Genomic DNA, 19,235 nt, shown 5'->3' with positions numbered 1-19,235 from the left:
GCATAGTCCACTGCTCCACCTACCCACCCTTTCCTCTTTCTTCAGTTATCACAACTACATGTGCATGGCTCAGACCCTGGAAGTGTTCTTCAAATTGGACTCTAATTCTCCTCTGATGTTCCCAGAGTATGTGGCCATGGGAGGGCTCAGGCTGTGGGAACTGACAGAGTCATGGAAGACAGGGAAATGGGACCCCTGTCGACTGGTTTCAGATGCTCATGGTCCAAACCTAAAGGACAGCTGGCCAGCAAGCGCCCCGTAGGCTAGTTTTACTTCCTTTCCAGTGCAAGGTCCCGCTAGGGGTAAAGTGAGAGTGGTTGAACCCTGGCCTGTGTTTCTCACAGTCCTACTGTGTGCACACTGAATGAAGCAGGGTAGACAGAGCTAGTTCTGATCCCGCCATCCGGTATGCCATCTGGAACAGTCATTCTTCCGCCAGCATCAGGCTGCAGATCAGAGGCCTTGGCACATTGGGCACGGTCCTGCTTCCATGTTGTCAAGGGGAATTCTTGAACCACACTCTGTTTCCTTCACCTGCTGCCCTGGGAACATGGTCCAGTCTCCATGAAGCCCCAGGCCCAGCAGGAAGGAGATTGGACTTAACTGGGCAAGTCTCTCTGCCTTTTCTCCTCCATTTTACCAGCTCACTGGGCTTCCATTTCCTGACCTCATCACACATGGAGCTGTCCCCCAGTCACACAGCCAAGATACCTTCCAGTGTGGTCCTCACATACTGCCTTCAGTTGTCTGGTTGATTGTATGTTGGTATGAGGCAGTCAGGCCGTTTGTGGGACCCATAGCGCTTGGTGCTGACCCCAGCCATCTCCCTGCAGTGCACACATGGGCTACTCCACAGGCATTTGTTAGTGAGTGGAAAAGGGGAGTTAGTGCAGAGCTGTTACAGAGGTAGCTGCTGTACAGGGGAATGACAAAGTCTATCACTGTGCTGTGCCTGTGTGGCCCTCACTACCTCCCTAGGGAGTTCTATGGCTTGGCTGGATGCCCCCATGGGTCACCTCACCCCCAGAGGTTTGGAGGAAACTGCAAAGCCACTAGGCACACTTTCTTCTGGCCTCCATTGGAAAAACTTTACCTCAAGGAAATCCAACCTCAATATAAACCACCTTCCACATCTGCTTTGAGGATAATTTGTCATGTTGAAAATACTAATTCTTTGGCAAATAATCTGCTTCCCTAGTACTCTATATGTTGGCAAAACATAAAAGAAAAAGAAAAAGAAACGAAACCCAGAATCATGTGACAGCCCTTCTTTTGTTTGTTTTTCTTTTTTCCACCCGTAGGACTTTCTCTCCGGCACCTGAGGACTTGGGAGAGAAAAACTGCACTACCTGAGAGACATGGTGAATATCTTTCAATAACATATTCTTATATTCTGTCTGTCTCCCAAACTACCCCACTCTTCTACTTCAGTGATAACCGGCTGCGGGTGACACAGTGGGGCTGAAGGTAAGTAAGTGCCTTGCCCCCTGTGGCTGCTGACTTGCAGACGTCCATTGGTCTTTCCATTCTGTTCCAAGGAGGAGCTGAGTGGCTGTTGATAGCAAGCTTCTTAGGTCTGGTATGTTTCCTCTCAAGGTCCTCACCGTACTCAGTCCAGCTTCCTCCGAACAACGTGGAGTTCCAAGTGGATGCTTTGGGAGGTCCACGTGGTGGTTGTCATCCAAGCCAGCTGCAAGCCTCTCTCATCACATTTGTTAAGGTAAGACGCTTTCCTTGTGGGGTGAGAGGGGACATACAGCCACTGTGCCCCTATCTGAATCTGGCAGTTATAGCTCTTAGACTCCAAAGGTTAAACATCTTAGGGCCATGCAGCTATTTAGGCTGGGACTCTTTCACCAATGAGAGAGCAGAAAGGGAGCCTTGACTGCAACATGCCCAGGGTTCAGAAAGTAGAATGTGTGTCTGATTTGCAGTGGGGCATCACACTGATGTGCCACAAATCCTGATTCTGGCGGCATGGAGCCTGGGAGCCTGGCTTTGGTCTTCCACCTAGAAATTTTTTTATGTGGGTAGGCTAAGCAAGTGTACTGCTTACTCACCCAGGGCTGGCTCTCTGCTAACCATTTTATCCCATTATCATGGGTCCTCCTTGCTGTAGGGAAGAAACCTGCTTCGGTTTAACTGTGGTTCCTCTGTAGTTCATCACTAGGTCTTGGATGGGGGTGGGTTCAAGACGATACAGAGATAGATTACCGAGGGAATAAAGGGTGTATTAGAAGAGGTTTTTAGTAGCCATGGACAGACAGACAGCAAGGCAGCAGTACAGAGGAGATTCTGAGGATAGCTCAGGCCCCAGTGACAGAGACAGACGGTGTGGCCAGGGCTCTGAAGATAACCAGAGCCCATGTGGCAGAGGAGGGAGTCTCTTCTTAGAGCTTTGAGGGTAGGGATGAGTTTCATTGCAAGAGCCTGCAGCCATGCTCTCCGGTTCCCAGGCAGGGGCATAGGGGGTGGGGAGAGCAGGTTGTGTTGCTTTGATGTCCTTGACTCCTGGCACTGGATTGTCTATTATTTAGGGGCCCAGAGACCACGTCTCAGCAGGATGCCTGTCGCTCTCCGTGAAAGCAAGAGAAGCTGCTGCAGGTATCGTGATGGCGTAGAGGCTAGATTCTAACATTGCATTCTAACAGTAAGCCTCCCCCACTTTGCTGGTACTCAAAACCTCGCATAACAATGTATACTCTTTGGTGACTTTGGATGTACACATGTTCACGGTAGTGTCAGCCAACCCAATAAAAAACATATTTGGCCCCTGCCAAAATGTTTCCTCCCTGTTTATTTTTTTCCTGGTGGTAAGGTAATTTAACATGAAATCTGCCCTATTAACGTATTTGTAGTATATAATCCCTGGTTGTTCACGATGGGTCTAGGCACTTCCACAGGACAAGAGATCTCTAGAAGATACTGCCCCTTTCTATCCACAGTTCAACCTCCAAGATCCCCCAACACCATTCTGTTGCCTATGTCCATCATAGTCTGAGTCATCTGTCTTAGGGGCAGAAGAGTGACTTGTAGGGAGTAAGAAGGAGGCCTGGGAGTGAAAGTGGGGGCGTAACTAAAGCATGTCCAGAGATGTCATAAAGAAACCATAAATCTGTACAAATAACATGTTTTTAGTAATTATAATTAAAACGTAAGATAGAGAGATATCAGGAAACACACACACACACACACACACACACACACACACACACACACACACACACACAGATCCCATGCTTCCTGCCTGCCTCTGTACTGTTTTGGATTCTACCAGCAGGAAGGCCATCACCAGATGGTCACTCAACCATGCACTTCCAGAAGTGTAACCCAAATCAGCCTCTTCTCTTTCAAAGCTGTCCAGCCTGCATTACTAGTTGATGGGCAGAGACACCCATGACTATCTCTTCCAACTGTGCACCGGGAACCAGGGACTGATGGCGTGAGGTGGGGCCCTTGACTTCAAGAGTCTAGTGGGGAAGTGGCAGGAAAACTGATGGTTAGCGTATATTCATTCATTAATTCACTCATTTATACTCATTCATTCATCATCTATATATAGACAGCTAACCTGAACAGTGAGTGAGGGGAATATATGCATATATGATATATATGTATACATATCTATTCATATTCATTCTGGACTTTAAGTTGTGGCCAGCATACAACAATTAAGCAGCCTTTAGTATTTTAAGGAAGCTGAACCATGACAATTATTAGTATTTTATTTGACATTTCACAAGTTTCACACCTTCCCTGAGCCATCGCTAATCATCAAGAGTTGGAAACTGCCAGAAATCTGGAGGCCGGGAAGATAGTGACTGGAGATCTTGAGCCAAATTTAGACACCGGCTGAGCGAATCCTGTGAGTTGCTTCTGGTTTCTGAGTCTCCTTTGTCTGAATGAGAAGAAAGCTTATGCACATGGGTTTTTTTTTTTTTTTTAAACCAGAAAAGCCACCTTTCTCCCTCAGGGCTCCTCCAATTTCTGTGTGCATAGCTCTCATGAAACGGTCCAGATGGTGGGGGCTGGAACATGGCTGCGTGATTAAGAATACATAATGTTCCTGCAGAGGACCCAAGTCTGGTTCCCAGAATCCAAGATGGGCGGCTCATAATTGCCTGTAACTTCAACTGCAATGGATCTAACACCCTCTTCTGGCCTCCTTTGTTCCGTGTGCATAACCCTCACCTTCCCTGAATACATCATTTAAAATAAAAAAAATTTAAAAAGTCTTTAAAAAGAACAATCCAGACAGATTTCTGCTTTATGAATATGCCTTACCTTTTTAGGCTGAGATCCAGGTAGGGCTGCATCTCGGCTTTTTGGCAAAGCCAAGCACTTTCATAGTGCCTGGCATGAAGTGAGCTCTCTCTGGCTTTTGCTGAGCACCGTGCTATGGTTTGTGTTTTGAGGCCCATTCCCTGTCTTAGGTCATTCTATCAAAGGCTGTTGAGTGTTTGAGAGTTAGGGAATGACTGGTGGTGGTAAGCCACTGGGGGCAGGCCCTGAAGGATATATCTGCCGTGATCCTGAGCTGTTTTTCTGCTTTCTGGGTCACACTGTAATGGAGTCACTGCTAGGGATGGAGGTGATCCTGTTCCCATGCTTTTCCTGTGAACCAATAATGAATTTCTCTTTCCTAAGTTGTGTCTGCCATGTGTATCCTCACAGTAACAAGAAAGCAATTAATACAGAATGTTACCTTAGCTTTCACTCCTGAGTACGTTATGCCTGCATTCTGTTTGTTGGTTTGGACAAGGCAATGGTGCTACCATTGAAGCAGGTGCTGGACCCAGGGATTGACGAAAGGTGGTTCCAGCTTTTGTGCTCTATGAGATGGAGGAAAAGCTGTGCCTGCCTCCCTAGATGGTGGGGAGGTTCAAAGGACTTTCTGGATCTATTTCAGAGAATGCTAAGCATATTGTATACGCCAATAAATGGAAGCTTGTCATCATTAGCATCATCACCATCATCATCACCACCATTATTAACACCATCATCATCATTATCACGCCATCATTACCATCATTATCATCACCACTACCACCACACCACCAGGACCGTCATCATCAACATCATCACCACCACCACCATCATCATCAGTAGCAGCAGCAGCAATAAGATAGTTCATCTGATCATACATTCAGACATAAGCTTAAGACTATCTTGCCTAAGTAGGTTGGCTCAGTTTTAGGGGGGAAAAGGTGTATTTTTTTCAACCTCTCTCTAGGCAATGTCTATCAATGAGATAAATAAAAATTATGCAAACCCTAAGCCTGAATCAATACAACATTACTTAAGGGCTGGGAAGGTTGCTGATGGCTGTGCCTAACCTTAAGGCTGAGGAGAGCTTGGTGTGGGGAATTCACGGCCATGGTGCTTGCAGGTGTTAGTGCACAGGGGTTGATTGGGGGAGCTACTCAGTCCCACAGGGGAAAATCTAATCCTTTAGCCCCTAGGAGTTGCCTGCCCCTACCGTTCCCCATCTTGGGTTTCATACAACACCTTTATAAAGTTTAAACCATCAATTATTTTAGTGATTATGATATATGTTTCCATTGCAGATAACTGCAATTTCCTAGATATGTCTTGTGCGTGCGTGCATGTGTGTGTGCGTGTGTGTGCGTGTGTGTGCATGTGTGTGTGGATGTGTGTGTGTATATGTGTGTGTGTGTGTGTAAGTCAGAGGTTGACATTTGGTTTCTTCTTTAGTCATTCTGCACCTAAGGTTTTGAAATAGGATCTCTCATGAACCCAGAGCTTGTAAGTTTGGCTAAACTGGTTGGCCAGTGAGCTCTAGATTCTTCTGTCTCTGCCTTCCCGGTGTTGGGATTACTGGCATGCGTCACTGCTGCGCTCAGACTTTTACAGGGACTCTCAACCATCAGTTTAATCAATGGAACCCTCTCCCCCACTCCAATACACAAGTTAGGCAGTAATCATGGATTTCAAGAGATCCATAGTTTAAGAAGACCTTTTTCCCACCCTGTAAGTCGGGGGACATCTTCGAGGGGTGCTTCTGGTTAGGACTTGAGCTGATTTTCAGATGCTCTGCCCGAGTGGCTTATAGGCCCTTCCTCTATAACATGGCTCCCTGAACTGTCAGGAGGCCATCATGAATATGTGATACCAGCAGATGCTGAACAGTGCCAGTATCTAGCTGAGGAATATCTGCAGCTCACAGTTGTGACACTTCCTCATAAACAGAAAATGGGGATACAGGTAGTTTCCTGCATTTCTGAGTGATCCGATGTTAATTCAACAGTTAACTTCTAACCCCCTGGGCATTCCCCTCACCCTTGGGCAGAAGGCGGAGGGAGGGCAGTGGCCAACAGCAATGGGACATTTCTGCCTGTCCGAGTACAGAGAACATATGGGCAGCGGCAAGAGTGGGAACCCAAGATCCAGCTGAGCTGAGGGATGGAGGGACGTGAGTGAGCTTCTTGCTGTCTGAGGATTATAAAACTATACAGAGTTGCCTCTGCCAGAGGTGAGAACATGGGGATCTCAGGCAAGCCTGCTGCTCCCCCAGACACCTTCACCTGTCTTTCCTTCTCCTTCCCCAAGGATGGATTCATCCCCTGATCTTTGCAGCTCTGTTTCCTTCAGGCCTCAGGGAACGAGGCAACCACAGCCTACCCAGATGGTGTATGCCTTTGGGGAAGGGATGCCAACAGGTGGCCCCGGCTCTCCTGGGGGACAGCTGCCCCTAGGCTCCCTCTCCCCCAGCTGTGGGGAGGAGTGAGCATCACCATAGGCCGAGCTGAGGTACTTGTATTCTCATGTTCAATTCAGCCAACATGGCTGGTTCAGAGTAGCTTCAGCTTCTCAGAAAAGACAGCCTTGCTTTCAGTTTGCTTCTTTTAATCATTAACGGAACCCACAGCACTTCCTGGCTATGACGATCCTCTTCTGGTCCTCACGTGTACTGTCCCTTTGCCGTCTCTGGACCTTGGCCCATGTTGCTCTTTCTGCTTGAACAACTCTTTTCTTTATTTAATTTTTTGGCTCTCCTAAAAAGCTACCCCAGCGTCAGTGTCCCCTCTTTCCTTAACCCCTTAGGATGCCCAGTCTGGGTTGCCTCCAGGGAGTTCCCACACTACAGTGCACATCCCCATTACATCACGAGCCATACTGTTTAGTTATGAAAGTACTGTCTCTGCCCTCGGCCCAGCTGAGCTCTGTTGGGAATGGGAACCGCACCGTCTGTCTCCTTCCATTGTCTTTTGGTATCTATCATGGCAGCCACAGGATGCTCTGAATATATTGTTGAATGGGACGGAGACGATTGTTTGCTCTAACGTGGGAAGAAGTAGCAACGTTGTAAATTCATATCAGGGATCAAGATCAAGAGAGAAGCTCAGGGCCAGCTACAGTATTCACAGCACAAAAATCAAGACAAAAGACAGGACAGAACGACCCTGTTTCAATAGAGAAATCAGCTAGACTGGCAGGCCTTTCTAAGAAGGTGGAGGAACAGCCAGAGAAAGGGAAGACACCAAGGTAGCCTGACGGAAGTGGCTTGTTGATGCTCCCATTGATTTCAGGATTTCCACCTATCCCCAGCACCTTCTCTCGGGCTACATCCTAGCCTGGATCCACTGGCAGTTCCGCAAGAAGATGTGAAGGTACCCTGAGGTTGCCATACATTAAACTGTTGCTGGAACGGGCTAGGAAAAGCTTCCAGAGGGTTTTACTGATTTGCCAGGCACCTCGTTTTTTTTTTTTTTTTTTTTTTTTTTTTTTTTTTTTAATCACGCAATAATGGAGTTATTAAGGAGCAACGTGGCTGGCCCAAGTTTTTTAAGCTCCTCAACAATGAGGTGTGTAATTTCTAGGGGTTCCTTCGGGACCATATGATCATCCTAGAAACCCTAGTCTTTATGTCAAAGGACAGCTTAGGAGGCCCCTTCTGTGGCTTACGTGATCTCTAGAGCAGCTCACCTGGTCAAATCATGGGCAGGCATTTCAGCCTTGTTTCAGGCTGCTCTTGTGATCTCTCAGCAAAGCAGCCCCTCCTCCCACCTCCTTTTCTCCTCACGCAGCCAAGTCTGCCTCTACGCTGGGGTTTGACTTGCACTGACCTCTTGGGAAGCACACACACCCAGGGCTTCAAGGCCTGTCCCATTATGTGGATGACATGGCCATTAGTAACCATGGTAACATCCCTTCCCTGGCTTTTGTGGTTCCTCAGGTCTAAATCTGCACAGGTCTTGTCCAGATTTGAAGGAGTTACTGGGACGTAAGCTGAAATGCATCTTTTACTGAGACACAGAAAGCAAATGGGGAGTATTTTCCAAGCCTTTCAGGTGCAAAGAAGCAACCTTGACTCTCCAATTCTGTAAACTTGAAATAAAACAAAAAAGGAAAAGATACACTGCCTTCCTTCTTGGGTGTGTGTGTGTGTGTGTGTGTGTGTGTGTGTGTTTTCTCCAGCTGTGAACATAATACAAACAGAGGGTGTGTTGCTCTAACAGTTTGAGAGGACTCAAGTACGAGCAGGCCTGAAGGTTGGTGTCCAAACAGGCCCAGGCAGCAGGGCATCCCTGCTGAGATCAGCCTTACAAATAAGGGAACAGAACTGTCAGGCCTTACTTCAAAGAACCTTCACACACATGCACGCACACACACATGCACGTATGCATGCATGCATGCACACGTGCACAGCTGACAGGTGTGTGTGAGGTAGTACATATGAAACGAGCCCCACTGGGCCATTCCATTACGTGTGTGTATTTCAATACATTCTGATGAGTATACCTATAGACACAGGCTGACTATCCGGAATGTGAAATTGTAAACTACACATTAAGTGCTTCGGACTCTGAGGCGTCCCAATGCCAGTGTGAGGAGGGAACTACTGCTCCACGAAGTGCACACAACGAGGAATGCTGTTGCATTGGAGTTACCTTTGGCTTTGTTCATAATGTAAATATGAAACATAAATATTTTCAGATTCAGACTAGGGTCCCAACCCCAAGATATCCCACTATATGTGCGAATATTCCAAATTCTGGAAAAAGAATTGAAATCAGGACCCCGGCGTGTTTGATAAGGAGTACTTGAACACACCATGCCGACAACACATCTTATCGATGTGGACAACTTTGTCAATATCTACGGACAGCCAATTGATTAATTTTAAAAACGTCCATTGTCTTCGTCAACATCTTGGAACCCATCGGCTATACTAACACTGCTAATAAGGAAAGGGAATCTGGGCTCGCCTATTCTCTGCAGTAAACAGGCAGAGTTACCTGTCAGGCTTGGCCGGCCTCTGCAGGGGTGCTGTCCGAGTCGGAGTCCGCTCTTTCTACTGTGCCTTCTGCTACTCTCTGACTCCAGCTACCCCACTTCTCTGAGATGGCGTCCTCCTCTCCAACCGTCACCTCCACAAAGTCCACGATGCCTGACTCCTCGTTTTCCTCGCTGCCCTGGCCATCTCGGCTACCCTCGGATCTGTCTGAGGTGGCCTCTGAGGGCTTGCCCGCCAGACAGTCCTTGGATGGATCGCCGACCAATTTCACCCTGGGGACCAGCTTCTCGGATTCCTCCTCGCCGAGGGCTTTGGGGTCCTTGGCATACTGGTGAGCCACCTCGCTTCCATTCTTTGGGCTCTCAGCAACGTGTTTTGTCGCTCTTCTTGATGCGACATCGTGGCCATGGTCATCTGACAGGTGATGCCTCTGATACTGCTCCAACCAGCTCAACGTTCCAGTTTTTAGTAAGCATCTGTTCTCCTTGAACCAGCGCACAATCTCAGTTCGGACCAGGCCAGTCTTGGCAGCTAACTGGTCGTACTCCTGAGGAGTGGGCCACTGGGTTCTTGCAAAGGTGCTCCTGAGTAGGTGAACCTGCTCTTGATTTTGTACAACTGCTGATGAAGGACTGGGCAAAGGACCAGCTAACTGGGCACCAGAGAGCTGATCAAGTCGGGATAGAGCACCATTGGGGGCTACCACATCCGAGCCCTTTTTGCCAGACCCCATGGAATCCAAGACAGCCTGCTCCATGCTGTCTCGAAGCTTTCGCCTCTCGGAAAACCAGGAGTCGATTTCCCTCCTGCTTAGCTTGGTTTCCACCCTCAGCCGTTCTACTTCTGCCTGGGTGGGAAAAGAGCTTTTCAGAAAGCTGTCTTCCAGGGTTTTCAACTGTCCCTGGCTTTTCTCTTTGAACTTCTGGGCGGCAAAGTCTGGGTATACGTGGTAGGTGCGACCGTGTCGGGTGCCAGTAATGGCCATCTGGTCTTTGGCAAGGGATTCGCTGGTGATGTGGACAATGCCTCTCTGACACCGGTAGCGATGGTCGCTGAACCACTTCTTGATCTCACTCCTGGCAAGGCCTGTCACCTCAATGAGCCGGTACACCTCGGCATCGTCAGGGAACTGGCTCTGTAAGAAGCTTGCCTTGAGGTGGGCGATCTGTAACTTGGTCTTCTTGCGATCACTAGCTGGCGTGAGTGGGGTATTGGCCACCTTGGGTGGAGGTTCTGGCACCTGGGCGATGTGTGGACGCTTCGGCTCAGGGGCAGCTTGAGGAGTCACCAGAGGTCTCTTCTGGCCATGGTTGGTCACTCCAGCCACGGCAAGTGTGATGGGAGAACACGAGACAGCTGTTGACCCACTTGTCACTTGAGTCAGCACCAGGCTGGGCTGGCCAAGGATCTGGCACGGTAGGGCTGTCTGGAGGATGGGCTGTGACACTTTTGTGGGGGTCAGCTGTGCAGGAAGCACAGTGATAGTTGGGGGTACTGACTGAATCGTGCCGTTAAACATCTTCTTTCGGGCCTCCTCCACCTCCTCTGGGGACCAGCTGATACCATGCTTTAAACGCTGGGTGGCAAACCAGATTCGGATATGCTCCTCTGGGTGTTTGGAGGCTGCGGTCAGCCAGGAGAGCTCAGCCTGGGTGGGGTAAGGGAACTTGTTGAAGGAGTTGATCATGGTAGCATTTGTGTCCAGGGCAGAGTTGTATTTGGTAGTATTCAGCGGGACGGGGACCTTGGGGACAAGGTTGATATTTGGTGGCAGCTGTACGGAAGGCATGACGTGTCCCAGTGAATCGTGAAGGAGCTCCACACTTCCAAGTCTGGACAGGATCTCGGCTGTGTCTGTCACCAGGCGGGCAGTCCCTTCCATATGGTTGTCTGGGGCAGCCTCATCAGGCTTCTTGGGCACTTTCTTGGCATCTGCCTTCTGCTTTCCTGTCTTCACCGTGGCAGTCTTACCTACTGAGACCCCGGGGTCATTATCACTACTTCCAGGAGCACTGGCAGTGATGGACACAACGTGGTTGGTGGCCTCGATGGACTGCTCTAGGACCGTCTGATTATTACGCTTGATTAACTTCAGCTTGAAGTTGGTCTCCCCGGGATGGAACTTGGAGTTGTGGTCAGACAGGGAGTCATACTTTTTGGTTGTGAAGTTACATTCGGCACATACGTAGAGGGGGTTGAGAATCACGTTGGGGTGCTGCATATCCACGTGCTCCGTGAACTCATTCAGGTTTTGCGTGGAGTAAGGGCAGTACTTGCACTCATACCCACCCTGGAGTTTCTTGGACTGGCTCTCCCCCACCGATCTCACCTCCACCACCTCGCTTTCTTTGGACGAGGGTTCCGGCTCTGCTGCCCACCTCTCCTTGCTCACATCGGACGGTGGCACGCCCAGTCCTTTGTCTTTGGCCCTGTCTGCCTCCTCCAGCACGTCTTGTTCTACCACCTGTGATGTCCGGACCATGCACGGCGTTGTCGATTTCCGTTTGCTTGCCATGCTGCCTGCCTGGGAGCAATGCCTTCTTTTTGGAGTGGGTAGACGAAGGACAGCGAGATTCTTGGCTCTGGGCTTTACTTCCTCTCAAATGCCTTTGGCTTCCCTTGGATGCTGAAGCCTTCCGCCTGAGTGTTTCAGAAGGATTTCAGCACAGAAAATTGTAACCGTAGCAATCTCCGAGCAAACCAGGAGGCTTCATATCTGTGGGACATGAACAGAGGCAGATTCAGCGACTCTTCTTCGCAACGAGAAAGAAACCAGGTTTTTTTTTTTTTTTTTGTTCCCATGACCCACCCCAACTGGCACCAAATCAAACACACATGTAAGCACCGATGGCGAGGTGGCAATGGGTTAGAAACATGAAAGGCAATGGTCTCTTCTTTTCTCTGGGAAGAAAGTGGAACCAGGCCAAGCAAACAAGGTTGGGGTCTCCATGTTCAGAGACACAAAGTTACAGAGAGAAGACAAAGATCCAAGGATCTTCAGAAGTGCAGAGTGGGGTGCGCAGAACAAGCGAGGTGTTGCAAGTTGCCTTTTATTTGTGGGACATCAGAAGCAAGACACCTAACCCGGGACTGCAAATGGGTTTCCATGGCATTAGAATGTGGTAAGAGAGCCTGGTGTGGAGAGACGCATGCCTGTAATCAGTGTAACTCAGACGGCTGAGGCACTAAGATCATGGGTTTCATTTCAAAGGTAGCCTGGGTTAAATACTCAGTTTCTGTCCCCAAACACAACAACCAAACAAAAGGACAGTACAAAAAGGAGACATGGATGTGTTGCTTCTTATCATAAAAAAACAATATAGAAAATGTAGAGCTGTGTAGAGGAGAATAATGCAAACCACCAATACAAGTGCAGGACTTGCCTTGTTTCTCACCCCATTTCCACTTAAAGGGGCAGCACGGTATTACATTATAGGGACATTTGTGACAGGCTCTCTCATATAATCCAGGGTGGCCTTGCATTCCCACCACAGCCTAGGGTGGCTGTGAAGTCTTGCTTCTCTTGCCTCAGACTCCCGAGTGCCGGGATCGCAGGCATGCGCTCTCATGGTTGGCTGTAATAAACTGCCTTTGGACACGGGCCTGGAAAGGGTTCTCTTGACTCACGTGACTACATTCTTGCCTCAGATGGCCTTTCTTCTGGCAGTGCCTGAGAGGCCCTGACTCGCAAATCGGCTCACATGAAGCACTACCACCGAAGGGCCTTGACAGTTAGGCAAGGAAAACGGTTTCCATAACTTAGGTGATTAAAAAAGAGAGGTTTATTTTATTCCTCTGTGTGTGTTTGTATGCCCGTGTGTGCACGGGTACTTGCAGGAGTCCGAAGAGGGCATCAGATCTCCTGGAGCTGGAGTTGCAGGCAGTTATGGGCCACCTAATGTGGGTGCTGGGAACCAAACTCTAGTCCTGTAGAATAGCAGTGCGTGTTCTTAATTGCTGAGCCATCTCGCCAGCCCCTGTGCTTTAAAAACACGAAACAACCCCCTACCCTGTGTGTGTGTGTGTGCACGTGTAGATGTGCAACTGCTACTGCATGTGTACAGCGATCAGGGGACAAACTCAGGAAGTTAGACCTTGGCTACTCCTTGACTGAGACAAGGTCTCTTTTTGCTCACTGGTCCCTATGACAGGCTAGCTCAAGGAGAATTTCTGGGGATTCTCCTATCTCCGTCTTCTACCTAACTGTAAGAGTACTGAGATCATAGACAATACTACCACGTGTGGCCTTATGTGGGTTCTGGGGCTGTGAGCACAGCAAGTGCTTTACCCACCGAGCCATTTCCCCTACCTACTCCTGAGGGGTCTTTTTATGCCACCCCTCACTGGGGTGCTCAGTGGTTTCATTACTAACGCGTACAAGTGCTTTATTACACCTGCTGCAAATTTAAACGTCTGCCTTTCAGCTGTTGTGAGAGTGTTTTAATAAGTCTAACATGTAGAAATCTTAAGTTTAGGTAACTCATCATTTTTTTTCCTTTTGTGGCTTCTTTTATTATGTTTTCATATCTGGAAATCCTATTGTTTTGTGGTTTTGTTTTTGTTTTTTTAATAGATGAAGTATATTAATTCATGTTTCCTCTTTTTACATGTTGACCATTCACTTAAATCATATTGACTCCTAATAAGGAATCTGTGATTTCTTTAGGGCCTTTTGGCTTAGTTTTGTTCGTTTGTTTGCCTTTGATCTTTAGGATAGGGTCTTGCTATGTAGCTCAGGCCTTCCTCAAACTCCCAGCAGGCTTCTCGCACAGCTTCCTAAGAGCTGGCTTTATAGGTATTGCACCCTCAAGTCCTGCTCACTTAATGGTTTTTGTTTTACACCTGAGTCACCAGGACTGAATTTACCTTGAGTTAAGTATAACACTCTCAGGTTAAATACAGCCATGTTCCCTTGAGCAATTGCAGGTTATCCCAGCAGTGTGTGTTATTTAGGGTGTAAGGAACACCTTCACCACACACTGCATGTTACATTTACTACAGCTTGCTCCTAGTTGTCCAGTCTGGACATCTGGTCTACCTTCTGGGGCTTACTGTTAATTTAATTTTTTAAACAATTTTTTAAAATAATTTTTAATTTATTTGGAGTACATGTTAGTATTGTAGTGGTTCTTCCTTATTCCCCATTCCCCCAGAACCCTTTCTTGGTTGTTTTTTTTTTTTTAAATATTTATTTATTTTATATGACTACACTGTAGCTGTCTTCATGCAGACCAGAGGAAGAACTGGATCCCATTACAGATGGTTGTGAGCCACCATGTGGTTGCTGGGAATTGAACTCAGGACCTCTGGGAGAGTAGTCAGTGCTCTTAACCGCTGAGCCACCTCTCCAGCCCCCTCTTGGTTGTCTTGATTATACTCATAAATCAGAATCAACTGCAAAATACAATCCTATAGAATTTTGATTGGAACTGTATCAAACAAACATTAGTTTGGCCACAGGAACAATTTGCTTGTTACAATATGTGGTCACCAGAACTCTAGGGAACTGCTGGGCTGGGCTGCTGTTGGCATCTCAATGCCCTTTACTTTGTGACTACTTTTATCGTCACTTTGTACTTAGAATGGAGATGAGGGTGTTTGGGGACAAGGATATGTCACATCTAGGAGAAGTGAAGGGAAGAGAGGACTTACTGGCCCTTGAGTCCACTTAGGACAGGACTCAAGGGCAGAAGTGAGGAATCTATGTATCCTGCAACTCTATGGGTCACTAGGGCCCAGGGGCCAAACTGCACAGACTCAGGAAAGGGCCAGTGCTTCTTGGTGAGCCCGAGAGCCTGACCTCTCAGACACTGGAACATGGTGTTTTCTGGATGGAGCACTCTATCAATAGTGGGTGCATGTCCCTCAGGAGTGGCTGTAAGGAGACACCATGGGAAAAGCAGAGCAGAGGGTGACCACGTCCCTCTGTTGGCTATACTTGCATCAGACTCTGAGAAGGTGATTTTGCTAAGAAACACAGACTCCTTACTCAGGCTCGAAAGGTAACTGAGGCCGGATGAACGCCAGACACCTCTGCCTTCATTCTGTGTCTGTCTATTATACTTTAATTCAGACTTTCACTTGGCTCTGCCCAGGTACGATCATCGTTAAGACACGTGTCCCTATCTGAGCTGACTCAGCTTCCTTTAAGGTTTAAGGCACAAAGAGTCATTGTCTGAAACCTTCCGTCATCGTGGGTTCCAGTAATGGCAAATCCTATAGGATGGCCACCGTAAGGTGAGATCTCTGCTGGGGCGGCTGCATGGATTATCCTGAAGGGATTCTGACCATACCAGTGACTGGGAGATGAATTTGTTACTGCACCACCTTTCAGACGGTGATGGGTGGGACCACACTTTGGCTGGGGGCTACTTAACTACACACCCTTTGCCCCAATTCTCCCTCCTTTAAACCCAAAGCTCATATCAGTTCTTAGAAGATGAACCTGTGGCCATTAGACTCCTTTAGTTTTGCTCTTCCCAACACAGTGGTTAAAATTTCTCATCTGGTAGTGGTGGCGCATGCCTTTGATCCTAGCACGCGGGAGGCAGAGGCAGATCGAGCTCTGAGCTGGAGGCCAGCCTGGTCTATAGAGTGAATTCCAGGATAACCATGGCTACACAGAGAAACTCTGCTAAGAAAAACCAAATAATAAAATAAAGTAAGATAAAATAAAGTGATAAAAGTTCTTTCTGCTTCCCTCTGTTTCTCTTGTCTTTAGTTGGCATGTGGGGATGGGCTGCAAGGCTGGCTTCTTGGGGCCGCAGGAGCTGCAGCTGAAGCCTTTCGTTGTGTGAGGACACCAGCTTGTTCCAGCCCCCGACTTCCCTTTGAATTTCATCCCCTCAAACATGTGCTCCCCACGAGAGCATTCCAGTCTGTCAGGGCTCTACCGTGGCCACCTTGGGCCTCGGAGCCTCACAGCTGAGTCACCAGCAGCCCTGTCCACTGTACTGTTCAGAGGCACCTTTTTAGCTCTGAGAGAAGCCGCCATTGTCTCTAGCCTGGATTTCTACCACAGCCACCCACAAATTCCGGAGCAACAGAGGGACGTGTTAAGATCAGAGCTGGTTCTGGGTGCTTTTTCCAGCTTCTCTGGTTTCACACCACAGTGAATTCCACTCTTTTGTAACAGTCTGCAAGTTTGGGCATATCTCGACCCGTGCCCTCTCTGCATTGCTGACACACTCCAGCTGTTCAAGCAGGAGTGTCACTTCCACCACAGGGCCTCTTGTCAGAACAGTCCACCCCCTGGAGAGAGCATTCCTGACTATCGTTTCTTTGTAAGTGAACTTCTCCCCGATACGTTTCTTTCCTTTCTTCAAAGCACTGTCCAACAAGCAACATTAAATTGGTCTATGTTGTGGCTAAGAGCGTAGCTACTCGCTCATTTGCTTATTGGTTGCACATTGCTCTAGATCTTTGCTGTTCAATACAGGAGCCACCAGCTACATAGGGCTCTTTGCACTTAAAGTGAGGGTGGCTCAGGGGCCCCACAGGGAGTAGTTACCATATTCACCACCACTGGGGACAGTCTCATGGGCAGTGCCATAAGCAACTGTCCTGGAAGGGCTGAAGAAATTCTTAAGAGCTACACTGCACCTCTCTGAGGCAGGAGAGTGGGGTGAGGAGAGAGTCATCAAGACTGACATGAGAGAAGCCAGTTACCGGAAGACTACGAACCTCCCCCTGTCAGGGATACATATAAAGGAGAGAGCATGTGCAGGAAAAGTATGGGATACAGAAATGTGGGAGACGGTGGGCACTATGTGGATGACCCATAAAGGCTGGCCACTCTTGGGGTGGGAATTGAACACTACTTTGAGCTGGTAACTATCTCCAGTTCCCTGGCCCTGCTTCTAGGCTCAGGTGTGCTTTCTATGTCCTAATAAATGGTCTCTGTTTCTATATCCACATGCATCTATTCCTAGTCTTTGCTCTGACACATAAGATCCTACTTCAGTCCATGCCTGTAACAGCTCTCATTGGCTATAAGACTTTTGAGAAATGTTCCCTAAGGAATTGCAATTTTCTTTTTCTTTTTTCCCTTTTCTTTTTGTTCTGTTTTTTGAGACAAAGTTTCTTTGTATAGCCCCGATTGCCCTGGAACTCATTCTGTAGACTAGGCTACCTCAAACTCAGAGATCCTCTTACTTCTGCCTCCTAAGTGCTGGGATTAAAGGCTTGGGATTTTCTTACAGTAGTACATAAGGGAAGGGAATGGCCGAGAACCTGGTGTACTGACTGGTTCTGTGTGTCACCTTGACACAAGCTGGAGTTATCACAAAGAGAGGAACCTCCCTTGAGGAAATGCCTCCATGAGATCCAGCCGTTAGGCATTCTCTCAACTAGTGATCAAGGGTGGGAGGGCCTCTTGTGGATGGTGCCATCCCTTGGCTCCTTGTCTTGGCTTCTATAAGAGAGCAAGCTGAGCAAGCCAGGAGAAGGAAGCCAGTAAGTAACATCCCTCCATGGCTTCTGCATCAGTTCCTGCCTCCTGACCTGCTTGAGCTCCAGTCCTGACTTCCTTTGGTAGCGAAGAGCAATGTGGAAATGTAAGCTGAATAAATCCTTTCCTGCCCAACTTGCTTCTTGGTCATGAAGTTTTGTACAGAAATAGAAACCCGACTAAGACACTTGGTGTCAGTTAGAGGTGAGTCTTGTCTCCTAGACAGAGCTATCGCATACTGCTGACTACTTGTGGGCTAGACACAAAGGCTCAAGCCAAATGTGCAGACGGGCCCACATCTTCACTAGATGTATACCTTTTTCCCTTTATCTAAACCTGGACCTCTGAGCTGGAGAGATGGCTCAGTGGTTAAGAACATGAATTGTGATTCCAAAGAACCAGGGTTTGGTTCCCAGCACCCACATGGCAGCTCACAACTGTCTGTAACTCTAGTTCCAGGGGATCTGACATCTTCTAACGGGAATACATGTAGGCAAAATACTAACGTGCCTAAAATAAACATGAATAACGTACTTTAAAAACAGCCCTGGGCCTCACAATCGTGCTCTGAAGGTGAACTTGGGCACAATAGACTTCTGTCCACTTTGTTTTTCTACTTATTCTCCTTCTTAGTGTGCTTGTATGGGATAAGTCTCCTCGCCCTGGTTCTCACTGCTGCCCATGGAGGACAGGTGGCTGATCCTAGGTGGTTAGGGCTGGCAGGGCCAGACTTTGGCCGAAATGAGTCTGGGAAACATCATGGGAACAGTGGGAATGCTTTTTGTGAGCAGCAGCTCATACAGAGTAGCAAGGTATGGTAAAAGCTCTCAGGAACGTTTGACAGTGTGAGCATGTGTGTGCATGCGTGTAGTGGGTGGGTGCCGGGCTACATTAGTGGAAGAATACCAGAAGGGAAAGCCTCCAACATTCTGCATGGGTACTGTTGACACAGAAGGATGTGGCTCACCCACTGGCCAAAGGGTGTGGAGCTTCTGAGTTTTAATTTTCCAAAAAGAGGGAGTGAACAGAGACTGCATTTACATAGAACAGACACATCAGTCAGAGGTGGGTGAGGGAGAGAAAGGACTTTTTCTACAGAAAGTACCAGTACGATTCTAATTTACTGAGTCTGAGAGAGAAGGCGCATTGTAATGAAATAGGCATACCACTTCTCTGGGTTCCAAGACGGGTTCAAAACATGCACTATCTTCCAAAACTCAGTCAGCAAGCACGCAGGAAGCCAGAGTGGATTAAAGAGCGAGGAAAAAGATTGAAACTAGAGAGGGCTTCTGATATGTGGAACCTCTGGGGAATTCATCTCTTGGGTCTCGCTGGAAGGGTTGGGAGAAACACTGCCTTGGGAAACATTATCCTGGCAGAGCAAGGTCTGGGGGTGTGTAGAGCCAAGCACTTGGGGGTATCTGTCTGAACATGTGAGCCATGGTCAGGGTTAGGGTTGTCACCATGCAACCTGGTTCTCACTGGCACAGAAGCTAAAGTGTTCTGAGCAGAGCCTGAGATGCACTG

The 19,235-nt window shown here is 48.1% G+C and overlaps 2 protein-coding genes across 8 annotated transcripts in view; one reads left to right on the top strand and one right to left on the bottom strand.

Annotated features, from left to right (window-relative positions):
- Zhx2 (zinc fingers and homeoboxes 2) overlaps positions 1-19,235 on the bottom strand; it is a 147,651-nt gene that overhangs the window by 2,852 nt on the left and 125,564 nt on the right. For 2 of the 3 annotated variants that reach the window (XM_087557375.1, XM_087557376.1), the window contains exon 3: positions 9,261-11,975. In XM_087557375.1, coding sequence (XP_087413501.1) covers positions 9,264-11,774 — 2,511 coding nt within the window. In that variant the 5' untranslated portion in view covers positions 11,775-11,975 and the 3' untranslated portion in view covers positions 9,261-9,263. Of the gene's footprint in view, positions 1-9,260; positions 11,976-19,235 lie in introns of those variants that run through there. The other variant, NM_001271056.1, reaches the window with a different exon arrangement.
- Positions 1-19,235, top strand: part of Derl1 (derlin 1) — a 125,906-nt gene that overhangs the window by 55,762 nt on the left and 50,909 nt on the right. For 3 of the 5 annotated variants that reach the window (XR_015624232.1, XR_015624233.1, XM_087558014.1), the window contains exons 9-11: positions 1,302-1,361; positions 1,597-1,720; positions 2,538-2,604. Coding sequence is in view for 3 of the 5 variants with exons in the window: in XM_087558014.1 (XP_087414140.1) it covers positions 1,302-1,361; positions 1,597-1,720; positions 2,538-2,583 (230 nt within the window). In the remaining 2 variants the exon portion in view is untranslated. Of the gene's footprint in view, positions 1-1,301; positions 1,362-1,596; positions 1,721-2,537; positions 2,783-15,980; positions 16,628-19,235 lie in introns of those variants that run through there. The other 2 variants (XM_087558015.1, XM_087558012.1) reach the window with 2 other exon arrangements.

The sequence above is a fragment of the Rattus norvegicus genome, chromosome 7 (assembly GCF_021556685.1).
Source record: "Rattus norvegicus strain SHRSP/BbbUtx chromosome 7, alternate assembly SHRSP_T2T, whole genome shotgun sequence".
NCBI lineage: Eukaryota > Metazoa > Chordata > Mammalia > Rodentia > Muridae > Rattus > Rattus norvegicus.
This window is presented reverse-complemented; position numbering and strand designations above follow the sequence as displayed.